The sequence below is a fragment of the Onychostoma macrolepis genome, chromosome 07 (genome assembly GCF_012432095.1).
Source record: "Onychostoma macrolepis isolate SWU-2019 chromosome 07, ASM1243209v1, whole genome shotgun sequence".
In the NCBI taxonomy this organism is placed as follows: domain Eukaryota; kingdom Metazoa; phylum Chordata; class Actinopteri; order Cypriniformes; family Cyprinidae; genus Onychostoma; species Onychostoma macrolepis.
The window spans coordinates 13,690,476-13,713,865 of record NC_081161.1 but is presented as its reverse complement, the minus strand read 5'-3'; the positions used below and the strand labels follow the sequence as shown (position 1 = coordinate 13,713,865).

The following is a 23,390-nucleotide window of genomic DNA, read 5'->3' as shown; positions in this document are numbered from 1 at the left end:
TAGTAGGTTTGAATATATTTGAGCATGAAAAAACACAAACACATAAAAAGTGTCATTGTTTGAAATTAGGGGTGAACCTAAGAACCAAAATTCTTTTACAATTTAAATTTAAATGCATTAATCTGGTGCACTCTGGAGCAAAATTAGGAGCTCATACGTTTTTAGTGTTCAAATAGAAACGAATGAGAAATTGTCTTTGCATTAACTTTTTTTTTTTGTTTGTTTTTTTACCTGGACTCGTCATTTTAGTTGCGATAGCATCACAGTTCACATTGCATTCACAATAGCTAAATTTTCATCCTGTTTTTGCTTTGTTCTGTATTCAAAGTAAAAAGTAAAAACATTTAAAAGTTATTCAGCTTGTTTCCATCTAATTTGTTGTATTGCAAAAAAATCTGCCCTTGAGCCATTTTGCTGATATATAATCGCAAATGTGAATATGTATGTATTTATACTTGCATATAATTAAATTATGAAATATCATCAGATGATGACAGTGGTGAGATTGGGACAGTAAAATGTTCAGTCTTGCAAGTAGCAACAATCTTTAAAGGGGTGGTTGACTTTTTTTATTAGGCCTGATTGTGTTTATGGGGTGCAGTCTAACGTGTTAATGCTTTGTTTTAAAAAAAACATTTTTCACATAATTTACCTATATTCCACACCACTCTGTCCTTTCTCCTATAAACACGCTGATCATTGCATGCTTTTATGAAGAAATATGCAATGGGCTCAGATTGGTTAGCTGGTCCAGTGTGTTGTGATTGGCTAAACCGCCTCTAGTGTGTGCCTAAATGTCCCGCCCCTCACCTCAGCGGCATGTGCTCCGGTTGTATTGTAAACAATGGCGTCATCCATCTCAACATGAGCCCGATTGAGACCCAAAGAATATTAGTGAAGAGGATTGCGCAGAACCTGTGCAAGCACGGCGCTTAATGGTATGGTTTTTGTTTGTTGTTGTTCTCATACGGTGTTATTTGTAAATGCTACCGCTTCTTTTTAACGTTTAATATACGGTTTTATTCTGATTAAAGCTGTAATACAGTACGGTAACCGCACGTTAAAAAAGTGAAATGGCAATCAACCACCCCTTTAATGCAGGCTACTGTTTAACATGCAATGAAGCATGTTTTGTTCAGACGTGGACGAGAACACAGGGATTTACATGTTCAGATCATTCTAAGCAAAAATGGTATTCATTCTATTTTTAGTGTTCTGAGGTTTTAAAAGGATGCCATTTACAATTAAATGAAAGAACTTCAGAATACATTGTGCTAAAATGCTCTGAAAAAAACATTAAAACAATCAAAAACATCACATTGTTGTTGTTTTATTAATATAACAGATTTAACACACCTTTAAACATTACAGAGAAATAGTGCTTTAATGGCAGCAACACTATGAACATGGATCCTGCATGTGGTTTTTCATGTGTCAACATATTTGCATTAAAGCAATTTGTGTCAACACTTGAGAAATTGTACTGATAAATGGTGTTTTCAACAGCTAAACTTGTAAATATTTTGATGTGCTAAACTTTTTTTCCCAAAACAAATATATAAATAAAAATCAACTAACAGTGTTTTTAGGAAGTAAAAAAAAAATTTTGGTTACACTTTATTTCGATAGTCCACTTTAGACATTCTACTAACTATAAGTAACTTTGTAACTACATGTCAACTAATTCTCATTAATTTGCAACTACATGTCTACTAACTCTCAGTAGGGTAGGTTTAGGGTTAGTAGAATAAGTTGACATATACTTGCAAAGTTTCTAATACTCAGTATGTTGTATGTTGTGGACCCATCAAAATAAAGTGTTAGAAGATATTAAGCAGACAGTCTACTAATACTCTAATGACTGCTAATTGACATGTAGTTGCAAAGTTACTTACTGTTAGTAGAATGTCTAAAGTGGACTATCGAAATAAAGTGTTACCAAATTTTTTTTACAGAAGCTTTGTTTAGTTAGTTAAATAAAATGTAGCTATATATTTATATAGCTAAAATATTTCAAACTCAAATCAGTATTTTTTGTGTAATTATTTACTTCTGTGGAAAGTAGCTGTGTAATAAGCAGGATAATGTACATCCAGTTGGTTATCATCACAAAATAAACCCCTTCAGGGTGATATAAGACCTGATCATTCCTGTAAGGTAGAGATACACGGATCAGCTGTAACGTCACCCGAATACGCTATTAAAATTGATTCATCCACTACTCTCCACGCACCTGAAGCTATGATTTTCTCTGATTTAGATATCTGCACCCTACCCCCACCCGACTGTCACATTGCAATTAATCTAATTCTCAGTGTTAAGCACAATGACATGGCAGGCATATGAAGAAGGGGGTGTTTTGGGGCTCGAGCCCCTACCTTTTTCAAAATTAAATAAGCCCCTCTCAACAATTTTCAACAATAATATTGTGGTCAATAAAACAAAATGTATATGAATTAGAATTAATATGCAAAAGAATTCTTCTTACCTCCTGTGTTCCAAGCATCACCACAATTGCTGCTCTCCGTGTTACTCTCAGTCAGACTCAGCAAGGCCTTTGCTACCCTTAGAACCACTTCATTCACCAAATCCCTCGGAAGGGCTGTGCAGTTCCTAATTGTCTCTGTCTTTTCTCTTGGTTGGAAGCCGTTCACCCAGTCATTCGCAGGGGTTGAAATATTCTGTCCATCGTCATTGTGATTAGATCTATAATGGCCACTTTGATTGACATTCATACTGACCCCTGAGTTTATGAATAAAGCCTCACGCCTCCTGATATAATCACTTCGGTGCTTCTCTACCAGGGCCTCTTCGGCCTCTCTGTATTTCCTTCCTTTGCCTATTATGCATACCTGCAAAAGAGATAGACACAGCAGAATGAGGCTCTCTACAGAGTTTCTGAATACCATGGCAAGTTTTAACCTAGTTTTTACATTAATTTATAAGCTGCATGAATTCATAAGTCACTGCATTTATCACTGAATCATTCATTCACCCAATTCATTCAAAAGACTGATTCATTCAGGAAGAAAGCATTTGACTGTCTTTACCCTCTGGGTGCTCCTTATTTGGGAGTCACACTTGCGATCTTCACGGTCAAAAGTGACCGGACACCTAAAATGTAACTTTTTTCCCCCCCAGTAAAATCAATGTAACATTTTTGTTTAATAATATTTTTTATTTTGTATTTTGAGAGAATGTCATGGTACTAATTAATATTTATGCAATAATTATGATCAAATTTTCCCACTGAAAATAATTGTAAAAATTTTTTATATATTTTCTATTACTTTTCAATTATGGCAGTATTTTGTGTTAAAATAGAGCCAATGCCTTTAAAATCCAATTTTTGAAGCTAGATTAGTGTCATCTGGTGGGAGTAAAATAAGAAAAACATCTGCAATTCCATGGTTTAGCTACATAGCTCTATATAAAAGGCCCATAAATTCTCTAATTATTTTTAGACATAACTAATTTTTACTAAGTTGTGGGTCTGGATATATATTTAGACATTTTCAAAGACAACTTTTTGTAAAGGTTTAGATTTTCTTTTGGTTTGAAATGTTGATTTAAAGCGTCAGTTTTTGAATTATTATTACTATAGTCAAACCTGAACACAGAGAAAGCATTTTGTTACACAAAATATAAAAATTCTATAAAAAGTAACGACAATGAACAGGAATGTTTTATCAGAGTTTAATCCTTCTGGGTCTGATCTGATTTCAACCTCTTATTTCAGTTTTCTGAGTTACGGCTAAATTCGCTGAATTTTTGTCTATTTTGTCAATTTCCCATTCATTTCCTATGGTCGGTCATTTTTGACCGAAGAGCACAAGTGTGACTTTTTTTTTTTACGACCACTTAGCCTGCTCGAATCAAGCCCTCAATTTTTTTGTGTGTTCACATTCCAAATGCCATAAAAGTCACCAAGTTTCGTACCATTCCGATTAAGTTGTGGTTTTTAAAAATTCAAAAGAGAACATTTTTTGGTCAAAAGTGACCGAAGAGCACAGGACAGTTCACCCAAAAAAGAAAAATATATATATATTCTTAAATGTAAGAAGGTGAGCTGATTAAGACTAGTTTATTTACATTATAAATGCTTTTGGCATTTAAACCATTCATGTTTCATAACATTATTGGGTGCTATAATAATACAATTGCATATACATTTTGTCATTATGTAATTAAGTAAACAAACTAGTGAATTTAACCAGTTCATAGAAAAGAACTGTCCAAAAGAACCAGTTTGCAAATAGGAATCAGGTTTCCCTGTTTGCCTGAAACTGTATGCTTTTCGATCATTTTCATGTGTTCCGGAACATTTTAACATTTCTTTGTTCCATTTCTTGCAGGCCGATTGTTTTGCTTCAAGACCTCAATACACTGTAATTTCATACTTACTCATTTTGTGTTCCTTGATATGCTTTTCTTATTCTCAAAAATAGGCAGCCGCTGATTTACATTTTATGAATCACCAAGGACCACAGTTTTAGCTAAAAATCTTCTTAATGGTTCTACTGAAGAATCACCGACATCTTGAATTCTGTATGCATTTTAATAAACTAACTCAGGTTGTGAAAGCGTGCACTCTAAATGTGCACCAAGGTATTATAGTTTTGAATTTTTATATTAGTTTTATTTTAATATCGTTTTCAAATTTGCTATAAAATTTAGTTTAGTTTTTATTAGTTTCATTAATATTTTTGTTAGTTTTAGTTTAGTTTTTATTTTGTGAACACATTTTTATTTAGTTTTTATTAGTGCTGTCAAACGATTAATCGCAATAATCGCATCCAAAATAAAAGGTTTTATTTACACTGCCGCTCAAAAGTTTGGGATCAGTAAGGTTTTTAATGTTTTTTAAAGATGTTTCTTCTGCTCATCAAAGCTGTATCTATTTGATCAAAAATACAGAAAAATAACTTATTTTGTGAAATATTACAATTTAAAATAGAAGTTTTCTATTTTAATATACTTTAAAATACAATTTATTTCTGTGATCAAAGCTGAATTTTCAGCATCATTACTCCAGTCTTCAGTGTCACATGATCCCTCAGAAATCATTCTAATATGCTGATTTATAATCAATGTTGGAAACCATTGTGCTGCTTCATTTTTGGGGGACCTGTGATATTTTTTTTAGGATTCTCTGATTAATACAAAAATGTTAAAAAGAACAGCATTCAAGTGAATTGAAAACAATTTTATTAAAATAATAATAAAAACAGATTCATATTTCATTTTTAAACAACAACACACCAGTGTAAACGTAGCCATACATCTGGGGGTTGAGACGCTTTCACACTACAGCCTCACGCGTGAGCCACATGTCTGTAACCGCTGTAAACTAGTAGGTCTGTTCGACTTGAGATGGAGCTGTGCAGGACCGATAGAGCTATTGAGAGCAGACTGCTTTGTATGCTTTCGAATAGCTCTCGCGCAGAGGTGGACAAAGTTCACAACTTCATTACTTGAGTGAAAGTACAGATACTACTGGTCAAATACTACTCCACAACAAGTTAAAGTTGTAAAGACAGGTTTTTACTTAAGTACTTTTAAAATCATGTACTTTCGTACTTTTACTTAAGTATCAGAAGTAAAGAGTAAATGCATTGTTTTATTGTCACATTGTTGTATACTTATAATACCTTATGCCACTAATGCAACCTACTGACTACACTGATTAGCTTGAATTATCGTCGGAATTAAGAGCTTTTATGTTACCAAACCAATAGAAATGGAACAACCGAATGAGAATGAGAAGATAATCATCTTTATTTTTTATTTAACACTCCTACAGCTACATTGAACTCATTTTAATACTTGTTTAAAAGTTACAAAGTTCTTTTTCAAAGAGATACAGTGGGGCAAAAATGTATTTAGTCAGCCACCAATTGTGCAAGTTCTCCCACTTAAAAGATGAGAGAGGCCTGTAATTTTCATCATAGGTATACCTCAACTATGAGAGACAAAATGAGAAAAACAATCCAGAAAATCACATTGTAGGATTTTTAAAGAATTTATTTGCAAATTATGGTGGAAAATAAGTATTTGGTCAATAACAAAATTTCATCTCAATACTTTGTTATATACCCTTTGTTGGCAATGACAGAGGTCAAACGTTTTCTGCAAGTTTTCACAAGGTTTTCACACACTGTTGCTGGTATTTTGGCCCATTCCTCCATCCAGATCTCCTCTAGAGCAGTAATGTTTTGGGGCTGTCGCTGGGCAACACGGACTTTCAACTCCTCCAAAGATTTTCGATGGGGTTGAGATCTGGAGACTGGCTAGGCCACTCCAGGACCTTGAAATGCTTCTTCTGAAGCCACTCCTTCGTTGCCGGGCAGTGTGTTTGGGATCATTGTCATGCTGAAAGACCCAGCCACGTTTCATCTTCAATGCCCTTGCTGATGGAAGGAGGTTTTCACTCAAAATCTCACGATACATGGCCCCATTCATTCTTTCGTTTACGGATCAGTCGTCCTGGTCCCTTTGCAGAAAAACAGCCCCAAAGCATGATGTTTCCACCCCCATGCTTCACAGTAGGTATGGTGTTCTTTGGATGCAACTCAGCATTCTTTCTCCTCCAATCACGACAAGTTGAGTTTTTACCAAAAAGTTCCATTTTGGTTTCATCCGACCATATGACATTCTCCCAATCCTCTTCTGGATCATCCAAATGCTCTCTAGCAAACTTCAGACGGGCCCGGACATGTACTGGCTTAAGCAGGGGGACACGTCTGGCACTGCAGGATTTGAGGCCTTTGTTACTTTGGTCCCAGCTCTCTGCAGGTCATTCACTAGGTCCCCCCGTGTGGTTCTGGGATTTTTGCTCACAGTTCTTGTGATCATTTTGACCCCACGGGGTGAGATCTTGCGTGGAACCCCAGATCGAGGGAGATTATCAGTGGTCTTGTATGCATTTCATTTTCTAATAATTGCTCCCACAGTTGATTTCTTCACACCAAGCTGCTTACCTATTGCAGATTCAGTCTTCCCAGCCTGGTGCAGGTCTACAATTTTGTTTCTGGTGTCCTTTGACAGCTCTTTGGTCTTGGCTATGGTGGAGTTTGGAGTTGGACTGTTTGAGGTTGTGGACAGGTGCCTTTTATACTGATCACGAGTTCAAACAGATGCCATTAATACAGGTAACGTGGAGGACAGAGGAGCCTCTTAAAGAAGAAGTTACAGGTCTATGAGAGCCAAAAATCTTGCTTGTTTGTAGGTGACCAAATACTTATTTTACAGAGGAATTTACCAATAAATTCTTTAAAAATCCTACAATGTGATTTTCTGGATTTTTTTCTCATTTTGTCTCTCATAGTTGAGGTATACCTATGATGGAAATTACAGGCCTCTCTCATCTTTTTAAGTGGGAGAACTTGCACAATTGGTGGTTGACTAAATACTTTTTGCCCCACTGTATTGAAGCCTATGATATGGTTCATTTTAGGCAAACAAAGCAAACATTGAAAAGAAAACAAATCTTTAGTCTTTTCAGAAAACTGAAACATACTCTCCGTTTGGCCATAAGGTGTGCTCGTTGCTCCAAAAGAACCATCTTTTTGAATTTTGCCATCAACTGATCAGCGTTCATAAAATGCTCAGAAAGCAGTGAACTTCACAACATGTAGCTAGGGTTGGGTATTGTTTGAATTTTATCCATTCCGATTCTGATTCTGCTTATTGATTTCAATTCTTATAGATTCCCATTAGTGTTAATTTCGTCAATGAAGATTACGATGAAAAATGTTCGTTCGGACTGCTCTACACACCTCTACTATGTGAGATTTCATGAGTGCGAGATATCAAAAGTTCAAATCCCCAAATCAGAGCTTCAATGTTACAAGCATACATTTTCTGCCCGGTGTTTTGCTTATTTTAAGCAATCTGGCAACCATGCGCATGCGCTCGCTCCTCATTGCGGAAGCGCCGAGAAGGGTATAACTGCAGCCTGGAGATCTCCAAATGGGGGCGGGAACTCCAAAACAGGGTGGGAGCTCCAAAATAGGGCGTGGCTTCCTCCCATTGACAGATAGGAAATTTTTCTCCCTCAACTTCAGCGCAAACTCCACCCCACAGATGATTCTAAAGATTGTATTGGTTGTGTCAATCAGTGTTAATTTCCTACACTATGCTACAAAAATGCTTACCCCTAATCCTACCCCACACCTGACCCTAACCTTAACCAGTGAATTTGGCTGCACGGCGGATTGGCGTTGAATAGCATGGTAAAGAAAGTTGCAGTTCAGGAGATAAGCAGTTAATAAGATTATGCGATTATGAGATCACCAAGCAGACCGTTCCGTAACTCCCCAACTGGACCTCACCGGACAACGGCACCTTTTTAGTTACACCCAGCGTCACTACCCCATCCTACCCTGCGACTTTCGAGCCGGGATGCCCCATTGCTTAAAACAAAAGCGATAGAGTAAAATCTTTCCTTGCGCTGTTATGAGACGGCTCATGGAGAGCTCGTGGGTGATTCTCATTTATTATTATCATTATTATCATTAAGCAGAGGTTCAAACTCCGGTCTGAACACCACTGGCCATGAGCTTTGGGCTCTGCTCTCACAGAGAATATTGATTTATATAGCATATTTTATTTTAGATCAACTAGAAACAATGTTTAATTTATAAAGTTTTATTTTGTGTATTTAGTGATCGCTGTATAAATGCACTTTCTCAACCGCTGTTGTTTTAATAGATAAATAGGCTATTGCATTCTGGAATTATAGTGGAATTACTTGGAATTTCACTGTTATAATATATTTCGTTTGTTTTAGCAGTTTTCATAATGTAGACAGATTGCATAAATCTTTGGTATTAATTTATATAATAAAAAGCCTATAATAAATCAGTACACTAGATGAGGTAAAATACACCATGAGTCCACATTCTATTGATTTGTGCTTACTGGTGAAAATCCAATACCTGAAATGCAAAAGTAATTTTTTTCAAATGACAACAATCGTTACAATTATACATTTGATTAAAAATAATTTTTATCAGTTTGACCATTATACAGCATGATGAAAATGTGACTTAAGATTTTATTAAAACCTTACTAAAATGCTCATACATTTCATTGACTTAAACAAAAACAGAACAAGGTTGACTAAATATGATAACTAAAATGTACATTTGATTAAGACTATGGGTGCGTCCAAAATCGCATACTTTCCTACTATATAGTATGTGAAAAACAGTATGCGAGGCGAGTGGTATGTCCGAATTCATAGTATTCGAAAAACAGTAGGCGAGAAGTACCCGGATGACCTACTGCTTCCGCCCGAATTCTGTAGTAGGCAAATGATGGACACTTTACTATCCCATGAGGCCGCGGGAGAGGAGGCATCCTATTCGAAAAATGGCGGAGCGCCGCAACGCGGCTGTCTTTAAGTGTAAGTACCTCAGGGAAAAACGTTGTTCATTGTGGTTAACTTGTACTTGTTTAACTACATCCAAGTAAACGACTGACTTGTTGAGGGTTTAACAAACAGATTAAACGATTTTGTGAATTGGGTGTAAAAAGATCTTTAATCATTACCGATCAGCAGTGTTGGGCACGTTACTTTAAAAAAGTAATTAGTTATAGTTACTAGTTACTTCTCACAAATAGTAACTGAGTTAGTAACTGAGTTACATCATTATAAAAGTAACTAATTACCAGGGAAAGTAACTATTGCGTTACTTTTAAAAAAAAATTCAAATGTCAAATAACTTTACATATACATAAACCTGGTGTGTTTTGACAGTATTAGCACAAAACATAACTTAGTTCAGTAATCAGGCGCTGTTTGACGGGCGTTTTTTAGAGCACGCGCTTTGGGTGTATGTGCTCAGAAAAGGCGCTCATCAGAACAGCACATGAGTGAATCGTTTAACCAGTAAGTCTTTGAAGCAGATGCAGATAATGTACTTTTGGTGACTGCAAATAAGTGCAGTGTCCCGTGAGAGTAACTCTACCGCTGAGTTAACACTGATGTGAATGTATGTAGCGTTGTACAGTATACGTTACATAGAGACGTTATGTTGCTAGAATTTCCTTTATAAAGCCTGCAGAAGCCCTGAAAATGCTTACACACACCTCTAACTACTAATACTGAACTTAATGCATCACAATACCCTGTGGACTGTGCCGACACACACACCTACATATTAACTAACTTACACAAGCTTAAACGATAGCATTATGAGAACATGAACTGATTTGCAGAGTCTAATTTTCCTGCAGGTGGATACAGGCGGCCAGTGTAAACAGGCTGTTCTTCAGCACCCTGGCAATATGCGCAGACCTGGGATACCCAACAAAGATATCGAGTAACTTCCCCTGGCGGTCAGAGACGGCCTGCAGCTGAATGAAACCGCTTCCGGTCAAAATAGTGTTGGGCGTCGCTGGTGGTTCAATTCGGATGTGACACACATCTATTGTTCCAGCTATCACATGGACAGCTGGAGACCCACCTAGCTGCAAAACCTGCTCCCACTGCCACCAGGTCATCAGCGGTGGGGAAAGCAATCAGTCTCCTCAAAATCCTGATGACTGCCCTGCTCATTCTAAGTTAAGTTAAGTTAAGTCGTGACGTATTGTCAAGTATGGTGACCCATACTCGAAATGGTGCTCTGCATTTAACCCATCCAAGTGCACACACACAGCAGTGAGTAGTGAACAAGTGCACACACACACACACACACACACACAGTGAACACACACCCAGAGCAGTGGGCAGCCTTGCTCCAGCGCCCGGGGAGCAATTTGGGGTTCGGTGCCTTGCTCAAGGGCACCTAAGTCATGGTATCGAAGGTGAAGAGAGTGCTGTTCATTCACAATCCCCACCTTCAATTCCTGCCGGTGCGAACCAGCTACCTTCAGGTTACAAGCCCGACTCCCTAACCATTAGGCCATGACTTGGGATGTCGAAGGCCACCCTGTATGATGCTGCTCTCAGTCTGTTAATATGTATATAGTTTGTTTCAAGATTATGATTTGAATAGGTGACACATTTTGCTGATTTATATATATATATATATATATATATATATATATATATATATATATATATATATATATATATATATATGTGTGTGTGTGTGTGTGTGCGTGTATATTGTTTGTAATGAATACATTATGCATTTATGTGTATATGTATTTTTATAATTATGTATTTTTAGATTTATATCAGCATCTGTCATTCTGGCTGCTGCTTTTTTATTTTGAGGTGAAATTTACTAGACAAATAGGTGATACTTATTATGTTTTGTTTTATGTTATGTTATGTATTGTTTATACATAGTGTGTGTGTGTGTGTGTATGTGGGTATTCAAGTTTATTAATTTTTTCATGTTCCTTTTGTTTCTCCTGTGTATTTTTACTTGCATTATTACTTCCTTGCTCAAAATCAGCCTTTGTCATTCTGTTCACAGCTGCAGCTGCTTTTATTCTGAGGTCAAATTTACTAGCTAAATATATATTTAATAAATGGTTTACAAGCTTTCGACAAAGCCGTGATCTGCGAGCTGTTGAGCCAAATGACGTTAAAACGCAGATGAAAGCGGTAAGAATTTCAATCATTAATGATCTTTGCGCAGTGAAGTGGGCTCTTTAAATTTTTGCGCTGTTGTGAAGATGCATGTCTTCACGTAATACACATGATAACATCAACATGGCGGATGTAGTACGTCCGAATTCCATTCATACTACAAATATTCATACTATATAGAATGTACTTTTTTAATGGTCGAGAAGTACGTTCGAATTCAAATGTAGTACCTACACTAGTAGTATGCGATTTCGGATGCAGCCTAAGACTACATTAAAAATGGCTGCCAAAATACTGCTGTACGGTTTAGTAATAATAATCTTATTGCTAAAATGTCAAGTTTTCATTGACTAAAATACTTCAGATTTCCTTTGACTAAAACTAGACTAAAATGTTGAGACTTTTAGTCGACTAAAACTTGACAAAAACTAAATAGAATAATGTTGACTAAATATGATAAAAACTAACAAGGACATTTAACACTAAGACTGAAATTGGGAATTGGTGTTAATTTTGTCAGCTATTTTCAGTTTAGATTCCAAAGCTGTAAAAAAGTGAAGTAAAACATTTGGACCTGTGTGATCATTCAACCTACTTATTGATCATATGTTTTGCAAAAAATATATGTACTTATGTGCAGTGTTTTGACAAAATAATGTTCAGATTTATATACTTCCTTGACTAGTTTTTAGCAGCAATTTACCAGTAGGCCTGAGTATTAAGGTTTTTTATATATGGTAGCAGCAATTTTTGACAGATATATTAGCCTACCATTTGTATTGCTATAGTTTAGCTACAAATATTAAACTATAATGAAACTGTTAAATTTGTGGTTACTGTAGTTTTACTACAAATAACATAATTATGGTTACTATAGTGAGAGAATAGTAAATTTGTGGATTCTGTGATTTTACTGCAAATACCATATAGTTAAAATAGTTACTATAGTAAAAACATGGTTAATTTTCCAAAGAGCTTTAATGAGTTAATACATACACATGCGAGTTCACACAGAATAAAAACTATACATTTTCTTTGTCATGTAGATCAAGGTGTAGGTAATTTTTATTTACCGTATGCCAATCATTTATCTTCTATGATCTTTGATCGTAGTGCTCGACCTACGTAAGGCATCACATACAGTTGTCTCTTTAAAATCAATGTGGTGAACACACAGATGATCACACCACACTATAAATATGTGCCTTTTTCATCTTTTATTATCTTATTTGCCTTTTTAGAGCACTTTTAGCTGTGCAGTAGCGCAGACGTTTACATTAGTTTAGCGGGGAAGGTCCCGAGGTTGCCAGATTTGCGTAAAAATCTGCCAAATATCCATTCAAATCTAGGCGGAAAACTGCAGGCTTACAAATACTGTAAGACTTGGCAACACTGGCAGATCGCAGGCTGGATTTTCGCAGAAAAAAAAAAGGGTTCAGTGAATCTGAAAATGCACACACTGGAAAAACTATTACACATAACGACTTTCTACTTGGGGACCTTGATACAAATGTAGCGGAGTAAAAAGTACGATATTTGTTGAAGTAGTATGAAGTTGAAGTAGCAAGTTTCCAGTAAAAATAATACTCAAGTAAAGTACAGATACTCAAAAAGTGTACTTAAGTACAGTACTCAAGTAAATGCACTACTTTTACTGTCCACCTCTGCTCCTGCGGATGTCAAACACTGATCGATCTGCACGGCGCCGCTTCTAGTCGAACACACACAGTGCTGCAGGCTTATTGGCTCACTGACGTTGATGAGATTAACCCCTTAGGTATCAAAGTTTGGTACTGAACGACAAGACATTTTTCGATACTCTATGGTATCGAGGCAATTTGGTCGGTGCCTAAAAAGTATCGAACTCAATACCCAGCCCTAGCTATATCTGCTGGATTTTGGTCAGTGCACACATAATACCACTGTTCATGCTGACTAGATCTTCTTATCCGTAAGACTCGGCTGTTGACATAGACATAAAAGCGTCTACTCTGATTATAAATATATCCTAATACCAACTTGCTGTCAGTGAGATAAGATCAGCTAATTCCACTGCCAAGACTGGGGATGGTATGTTCAGGAAGTGGAGAAAGTTTCACTTTGCCCATCACAAAGCTTACACAGTTGCCTCTCTCTCCACAGGAGAGCATGAGATAAGCAGCTATCTGAAGGAGTCTTAGCTCTTGCAGGAAATTGTGCCATGCGTCCCATGCCTCCATGTTCTGGGGCAGTGGAGAGTCTGCCTTCCTGTCTTCCTCTTTAACAAGAAAACAAAACATCTGTTGAATGTCTGCGGTTATGGCAACTGACTGTTTGCGGAATCTAAAAAGCACACCCAAGAGAGAGTTATTGAGGTCAGGACCTGTTAACAGAACATCATTGAGGGAGACACCACTACAATGTATTGGGCACTAGAATCGAATACTACCCAGATTCGTCCAGGTTTCTTTGGATGGCATACACCAAAGATTGGAAGATACCACCTTTGTCTCTTTGTCTTTGAGAGGTGGAGCCACCTCTACGTGCTCATTCTCAAACACCTCATCCATGAAAGAAAAAGTGTTCTCTTATCTGTGATTTCCTCTCAAAGTTGTGCAAGAGTGATGAGAATTGTTTCATTGCTTGCATCCTGTTGTCAGGAAGATGCTGTCGTGGGTTTTTAAATGGCAATTGTGCTACCCAACCATTGTTTCCAACCTTTTGAAACCCTTTTTTCATAATATCCAGAAAGTAGTCATTCTCAAAGGACTTCATCATCATCTCTTGTACATTGAAACACCGTATCACCCAAGTGATCTGATTGGTGTGTGAGTTTTCTGCTGCAACATGTAATATGGGAACCACTGTGTATCTGTCCTTCACCTGCAGGTCATTAGGGCATGGTTCAAATACCGTCCATTATCCAGAATCTTGGTGTAAAGTGTGCTAATTGTGATTGGCTTATGGACATTTCCTAGACGAACGTTGCTTACAATGACCCATCCCAGATCAAGTTTTTTCATGAACGGCAATTCATGTGAGCCATTGAGTGTTTTACGCACCTTATGCACTCTGAGGACATCCCGTCCGAGGAGAAGTAAGATGTGAGCATCTGAATCAATTTCTGGGATGAAATGTGCCACTTATATGAGATGGGGATAATGCAGAGCAGCAGAAGGTGAAGGAATCCCTGACCGGTTATTGGGAATCTCATTACACTCGATTAAATCTGGAAGTGGAAGACTAGTCTGTCCATCCATGGATTCAATTTGAAAGCCACCTGCTTGTCCTCCCGTTGTCTCCATAATACCAGCACAGGTTTTTAGCGAATATGGTAAACTAGGGCTTTGGATGCTAAACATTTCAAAGAACTGAGAATGGGCCATTTATCTGTTACACTGGTCATGAATTATAGCATAAAGCTTCACTGCTTTAGTGTAGTAACCGTTAGGATAAACTTTGACAAGACAGATTTTTGAGCATAATCTGTCAGTTAGATCACCACCACAGACTTGTGCAATGTGATGAGATTCCAGATGATGGTACAGGATCCTCCTCCCCGCCATACTCCGGATGGGAGCTTATGTCTTTAGTCATGGGTGCTGGTTCTTGGTGAAGGGCAGTATCATGATTCTCGCTACCACAGTCTGCACATTTAACATGGGCTTTGCAATTTTTCACAATGTGCAGTGAAGACATGCAACATCTAAAGCAGATCCCATTTTCTTTACACTCTTCAAAAGACTTTTCTTGAAAGATACAGCACTTGCAAAGAGGATGTGCCTTTTGTTTTTGTATGGGACACAACTTGTCACAGTCACTGCTAAAAGGTTTGTCTTTGTTACCGGAGACAGTAGGTGACATCTGTTTTGTGGACTAAAATCTCCTTCTGTTTAATCAGTTTCCATGAAGTTAGTTTAGGAGTATCTACACAAAATGTAAAACTGAAACTTGGGTCATTTCTGATCCTTGTGTGATGGTTCCAGTGAGTAACCAGTTAATTCTGAGTTGCGGGTGATTGGCTGAAGGGAGTGGTTTCACACCCGAATGGAATCATGGCGCTCCTATGAAAGACTGGGACAACTCTTCCAGAGAGAGGAGTAGGAGGAGGTGTGGGGACTGAGCTTTTGCTGTCTTTGTTTGCTCCGTATTTCGGGTTCCTTATGAGACTATCGGAGAACTGCTGAGATGTGAGGGATAAGGGAGATCTTCGTCACCTTTGATCCATCTCTCTTGGGATGGTCGTTGCTTTTGGAGGTTTTCTGGACTGTGAATGGTTGGACTGATGTCTTTCATAAATGCTACACATTTACATGTACCTGCTGACACACTGATTACCATTTATACTGACATTCGATGTTGTTCTGTCATACACGGATGAATAAATTCACTTAATAATTAGCTGTGGTGTGTGGTGACTCCCTTATTGTGTTGCGATTCAGAAAAGAGAACGTAACAAATGGGGGCTCGTCTTAAAGCGAAATTATAACGTAACCGGATGAAATTTGTTTGATTAAGATTTGGTATGATGTCAAGTCGATTGAAGTAAAATGTGTAGAATGAGCTTTCGGTATGCGTGTTGTTTTGAGAGATGCACATAGATATTGTGTTTACTGTCTCGCGAGTTTGAAGGTAGTCATCATTAAGGGTAAGTGCATTTTTCTTTTTACATGTGATACGTTGTTCATTTTCTCCCGGGTAGGAAGCGCTTAGCGTTGATTTGTTATTTTGCCTTTTTTATTTTTGTGCAGGCTTTTGAGTGAAGTACACCGCCGTGGTTGCGAATTGAGCTGTTTGTTCAATTTCTAAACCATCGGTATTTTGGTGTTTAATGTCGCTTTACTCTTGAAAGCTGCACAAAGACTAGGCATAGGTTAGCTTAGTGGGTTGGTAGGCAGTTTAGAAGGGGGGAGAGTGAATAATTGTTTCACCTGTTTTGTGTTCCGAAAGGGAAATAAATGCACTTGCTTTGTTTAAAAAAGTAACATTTTATGAGTACAGAATGTCATCTATAGAAGAATTTATTAAAAATCCATCAGAAGAGATATTAAATTCTTTTGTAAAACAACAAATATGGGAACTTGTAGATCATTTTAAAATTTGTGATGTTGACAAGAAAATATGGAAAAAGTAACTGCATTCTGTTATGAAAAATTGGTTATGTGAAAATAGCCTTATGGTGGCTTTTCCACAGAGAAAACGCGACATTGATGTAAAAGGTTCATTAGATATTTTCTCTGGGTTATCTTTCGAAGAAAGGAAATAAATCTTACAAATGCAGCAACTTCATGATATAGAGTATAAAGAGACTAAACGTTATGAATTGGAGATTGAAAAAATAAGAAACGCGAATGTGCTCAGACAATGCGAGATTGAGTTTGAACAAAGTAAACTAGAGGCCGAGAAGTCCGTACGAGATCATGAGCTGCAGGTGGAGCGGTTGAGATTGGTGAAGGAAGGGAGAATTATGTCAGATGTTGGGGAGAGAGGTTTTGGTTTATCTGGAGGGTTTGACTTGGCCAGTAATTTAAGGCTGCTTACCAAATTTAATGAACATGATCCTGATGTTTTTTTTTCTGTTTCGGAAGCTGCAGTTTTGGCAGATGAGTATGTATTAATGCATAAAAAGGTGTACAGAGAGGATAGATCTTCTGGGGTCGACAAACGCGTTTTGAGGCAGATTTTCCTGATAAGGCCGAAATGAGCTTGAATTACTCTGCCATTTTTGATCGCACAGATAAGAGCAATACACCATTCGAATCTGTAAGGGGTCTACTTTTATTTGTATGCACTCATAATAACAACTAAACTTTGTGCTTTTGAAGAATAAAGAAAACAAACAGGGTGCGTTCTCAGTCTTCACTCTCTCTGCGTACTGCTTTTTGAAACACGTCACTAAAATGAACTGTAACTCAGCAAATACTTCACACAGAGACATGAGAAATATATCTATAGAAAGCTCGACATGTCTACTCTTAAATGAAGTAAGTCTTCCCGAAAACAAATATTCTGTGATAAAGTAATCCGTATGAAACCAACGGCAGGTCCAGTTTTTCCGTCTGGTCTCATTATCTCTAATTAGGTCACGCCCACGCGCTGCTCACGCTATTATTATTACAAATCTCCACGCGAGACAGCATGTAAACGCCCACACCACCGTAAACAAAGCAGCAACGCGTTCATCTCGGATACTTTTCAGTTTTGGAAGAACATGCTGTGAGTAATAAGCCTTGTATTTACCTCAGAAACGCACTGAGAGGAAAAAGCCTTGTATTTACCCCCAGAAGACGCGCTGAGAGGAAAAAGCTTTGTTTACCTCACAAACAGAATGCGAGGGCAGCTGGAGCCGGCGGAGGAGGAGATCTTCTATACCGAGTAAGTAATGTTTCTTATTGGCATTCGATAATGTGTTGTTGTAACAAAGTTTAACGCATTTACTAGTTGAACTTTTCCCAAACTATAACTCCAGAATAAAATGTGTGAAATCGAGTGCAACATTTTGAAATATGATTCAATTGCATTTAAATGTTGCACGACGTGAGGATAGTTATATGTTCTATAAACAACGATATAAAAGTAATGTCTAAGAAAGTTTAGACCAATCTTTACTGTGAAGTAGCCTACTCTGTTTGCAAATACCTGCTCAAACATGTTCACAATAAGCTTAACAATAATAATGTACTGTAGTTTCTCAGTTATAAAATGTTTTTGTATTGTATGATAATACATGCAAAGCATGTGTGCATCTATGTTATAAAATCACGTGGGTAATATTGGTGATTGCTAATGTAATAATTATAAGTTGCTCCTGATAAGCCTATCAACATGCTCACTAATTTATTAATTTTAGTGTGGGATTGGGGGTGCTTTATTTATTTTGAATAGTAACCATATGTAGGTCTATATATTATAATAAATATATGTACTGTTTTTGCTGTACTTTGGATCAAATAATGCGGGCTTGGTGAGCTTTGAAGACACTTCTTTAAAAAAAAAAAAAAAAAAAAAAAAATTACAAATCTTACTGTTTAAATAATTTGACTGGTAGTGTATGTATTGTCACCGTGTTTGCTTTGTCTTTGTCTGTTCAATGTGTTGCTCACGTCTGTTTTGTGTTTTCTCATGCAGTTTCTGCTGTCTCCCGTTTTCCTGGGTTCCAGTTTCCTGCCACTGGTTTGGATATTGCACCCACGATGTCTTGACTCTTCTGTTGTTTATTTGTTTGTTTGTTCCTAATAAACTGTTTAACTGCACTCACAAGTGAATCTCAAGTTATTTTATGTGATAGTTATATGTATACACTTCTTTTTTCCTCACATTCTTTCTTGTCACATACCTGAATCAATGGCTCATTATGGAGCTCATTGCTTTTGTCTTCTCAGGTGCTTCTCAGCTTTGTCTTCTCAGGTGTGAGTCACAGCATTATCCAGGATAGTTCACGCCCTCTCGCATAGACCCTTTTTACTCAAAAAGTGACTTAGAAAATTTAAATCAATATATTGTTTTCTCTGAATGAGTGAGTTAGATTATTTTCAGATCATTTTGAAGTAAATATTCTAGGCTACAAGATCCAGTTCTCAAAAGTCTTGTGAACAAATGTTCTGTATGTGTTTTATGGCCTTATTTCAGTTACTTTAAAATTTTAGTTTTTTTCTAACCACGCATAAACGTTGTTTTCTCAAAAACACAATCACGTACGTACAAGCTGCTCACATATTATTGTAGCCCAGTTTGTGCTGAATACAGTGTTTTTAGACTTTAGCCATTAAAATGTTTATAAGCAACTGAAAAAAGCACAAATGTCAGGGCATGTCAAAACTTCTCCGGGGCCCCAAAACACCCTCAGACCCCAGAGAGTTAAAATCAGAGAACAGTGGTCGGGTGAAGACTGACACAGACCTAGTGTGTAATTATTGTTTTAATCTGGGACATTGGAAAAATAAGTGCCCAGTTTTAGCTGCAAAGTGGAAATCTGGAAGAAATAAATCCCAAACTAATTATGTTAATCCTGTGTTAGTGACTGAAGTTACTGACATTTCAAATGACTTTGATCATAGTAGTTGGAGATGAAGTATGTGAGTCCAAAATAATAACCAGGAAAAACTTTGTACCGTTTATTACGGAAGGTTGTGTGTCTTTGCTAAACTCTAAGAATAAAATATCAGTTAAAATCTTGAGAGATACAGGCTCATCAGAATCCTTTATTCTTGAATCTGTCCTGCCCTTTTCTGAGGTATCAACTGAAGGGAGGAGTGTTTTGATTAGAGGAATTGGATTAAACACTCTTTCTGTTCCTCTGCATAGAGTACACCTGACGTCCAATTTGATCTGTGGAGAAGTATCCTTGGGAGTTCGTCCATCTTTGCCAGTTGATGGGGTTACTGTCATCCTGGGCAACAATTTGGCTGGAGGTAGAGTATGGCGAGATGTGATTCCACCTCCTGAAGTAGTGCCTATCCCAGTAACGGAGAAATCCGACATTCTGCATCAAAATTTTCCTAAAGTATTTACAGCTTGTGTTGTGACTCGTGCAAGGAGTCGTGAGATGTCATTTGAGAAACAAGAAGTGTCAAAATATGTTGTGCCTGGTTTGTCCACCCTTTCACCTATTTCTCATAGGGAGTTGGTAGATGCGCAGCAGAAAGACCCTAAGTTGCAGAAGTTGTTTGATGCTGTTATTCCGTCCCAGGAGGTAAGAAGTGCTGTTAGTGGATGTTTTATCCAAGATGAGATGCTTCTAAGGAAGTACATCCCTTATAGAAAGGATTTGCTGGATGAGTGTATAATTCAAGTGGTGGTGCCGAAACAATTTCGAGAGGTAGTACTACATCATGCACATGGTGAAGTTGCTGGACATTTAGGAGTAAAAAAGACTTATGATCGAATTTTACGTCAATTTTATTGGCCCCATTTGAAAAAGGATATTTCGTCTTTCATCAGAACGTTTCACACTTGACAGGTAACTGGGAAGCCAAATCAGTTGTTGAAACCAGTGCCTTTGAGTTCCATAGTTGTTACAAGCAAACCGTTTGAGCACTTAATAATTGATTGTGTGGGATATGTATATATACACACACACACACATACATACATACATATATATCTTATTATTATTATTATTATTATTATATATAATCTTATATAAATATAACCTTGCTTCATTCAATACCAAAAAGATCAGGCCCTTTCTTTCGGAACATGCTTCACAACTCCTTGTTCAAGCTCTTGTTCTGTCCAGGCTGGACTATTGCAATGCTTTCTTGGCAGGTCTTCCAGCCAGTACTAATCAAAACTTTAAAATTAATCTAGAATGCGGCAGCAAGATGAATTTTTAATGAGCTGAAAAGAATGCACGTCACACCTCTGTTTATCAATTTGCACTGGCCACCAATAGCTGCTCGCATAAAATTCAAGGCATTGATGTTTGCCTACAAAACCACCACTGGCTCTGCACCCCTTTACCTAAATTCATTATTTCAGACTTATATGCCCTTTAGAAGCTTGCGTTCTGCAAGTGAACATCACTTTATTGTTCCATCCCAAAGAGGCACAAAATCACTTTCACAGACTTTTAAATTAAATGTTCCCTCCTGGTGGAATGACCTACTGGTAACGACGGAACTTGCGACCATAGTTGCTTTTGGGAAACGCACCCCTGGTCGGGTACAGAATTAAATTAGTACTGCTGTCGAATAACAGGTCGGGTGTTCTGTTAAATACAGTGGCTGCAGGTTTACCAAACAGGGCCCGTGCTGTACTCTGCTTTAAACTGTTTGCGTCTCTCCGTCAGATAACCCCATGTGCGTGATGTGCCATTGACAGGTATTTCCCCAAACCGCCACACAGTTCACATGAGAACGTAATGATTACGAAAACGGTTATTTATTTTTGATAATTATTTTATTTCAGTTAGTTTTTCAATAACTGTTGTTAGTTTCATTTTGTTTTAGTTATTTTGACATCTTTTTTTTTTTCAGTTTACGAAAATGTTTTTTCATCAATCGTTTTTGTCGTAGTTTTTGTTTACGAAAATAACCTTGATGTGCACACAAAGTAGTCTAACCGACATCACGTAATGTATACATGCACTCTCTGGGTGTGTTTCCGTTTGGTTTTTGGAATATACTCAATGTCAGATTGCACATTGTTAAAACAACAAGTACAATGCTGCAAACCCCTAATTCACATCCTTGATTAAAAATATTGCTTGATCAAAGCTAAAGAATAAAAATGGAGATGATGCAAGGCATTTTTACTTTATGGCATCGTGAGAAACTGCTAATAGGAGTAAATCTCCAGCAGTCAAGTCTAGTGACCCAGCTCTACAGATACACGACCAACTTACACGTTTGGTAGAGGGTATCCTCAGACAGTCCTCCTCTGTGTAGAAGCCACACACTGTGCTGACATCAGAGATGAAGTCGATGTACTCCTTATACTGAGACTTCTTACATTGTCGGCGCTGGTACTTCCCACAGAAGTCAAAAAAGCAGCAGGGAAGCACGAAGTAACGGCACGAGTAAGATGATCTAGATGAGATAAGATAGGGTAGAGGACATGATAACAATCAATACAATTAAGTAAAAAATATAGATTTACAAAAATATCTTCTGTTTTATATTAATAAAATAGGAAAAACAAATATTAAGTGAGAAACTGACCAGTGAGTTGGACACTTCAAGAGTAGCTGAGTTTGACCTAATTTCAAAGACTACATAGTTTTGATTTTGGTCAAAACTAAATCACAGTCAGCAAACATGTTTAATGAAATGTATGTCTCAGTGGCTATGTTTACATGCACAATTTTTGGTTCAACCGATTGATGAATCTGAATATAGTGTTTACATGAACGCTAAATAAAGTGATCGGGATGATGTCACAAGCTTTAAATCAGAATTGATTTTTTTTTTTTACATGCGCACACTGCACAAATATAGATTTTCTCACTGTTTGCACACAATAACCACTCTCCTACACTGTTTCTTTATTTGTTTTTAACAGCAGGATAAATATGGATATAACCGCTGTGCTGCTCATATTTATCACGCAGTAAAAATGCCCCTCCCCATGCCCAAAACGTGTTGCCTGTGGATGAGAATCTGAAACACTGGTGAGAGGTTGTCCTGCTCCACTCAGGGGTTAAAGCAAAAAAAATCTTTTGACTGAAAATTTTTCCTCGGCCAAACCCCATTCCACAGCCATACCTGTCACAGACCCAGTTTAAGAGCCGTGTTTTTCTTCTTGTAATTAGGAGCGCCTTCTTAAATTAGCCTTCTTAATACGAGGTGACATTCGACTCAAAGTGATATACAGGGGCATTTTCTTTTTACCTTTGTAAATACATTTTTCTAATTTTATTAAATGTATGCAGTGTTTCCTCTAGGATTTATTCCAGCTGCAGTGGCAGGACTATTTCCCATGGACCACGCCCCCTCCCCACCCAAGAATCACCAATTTATTTTAACTAAAAAAGACAAGTATGTCTTTCAATAATTTAGTAAATAATAAAATAAGAACAAATAAATAATGACAATCAATAGCACAAACAAAAATATTAACAAGATATAAATTAAATTATCAGTACTTAATTTTTTTCAGTTAGGTCCAACTATAATCTATTCAACTGTAAAATAACACTGGATAGTCTTCACTGTATAATGAAAGACAGCAGCAGGTTTATTTAGGCTGCTGTCTCTTTAAGACATCATGCATGGATCTAATATGTTACACATGGCTCTATGCTTTTTTTTCTTTTCTTTTTAGGAGCTTTATCCTCCTATGATGTGATAACTTTCACAAGAGTCCATTCTGAGTTGTTCCTGGTCTGGATATTTTATTTTCGCTTGAACTACCAATTATTCAC

General features: G+C 37.2%; 1 protein-coding gene across 2 annotated transcripts in view; it reads right to left on the bottom strand.

Moving 5' to 3' along the window:
• Positions 1-23,390, bottom strand: part of trmt44 (tRNA methyltransferase 44 homolog) — a 126,704-nt gene that overhangs the window by 36,960 nt on the left and 66,354 nt on the right. For both annotated transcript variants that reach the window (XM_058782954.1, XM_058782955.1), the window contains 2 exons: positions 21,873-22,056; positions 2,489-2,852 (listed from right to left, as the gene is read on the bottom strand). In XM_058782954.1, the coding sequence (XP_058638937.1) occupies positions 2,489-2,852; positions 21,873-22,056 (548 nt within the window). The remainder of the gene's footprint in view (positions 1-2,488; positions 2,853-21,872; positions 22,057-23,390) is intronic.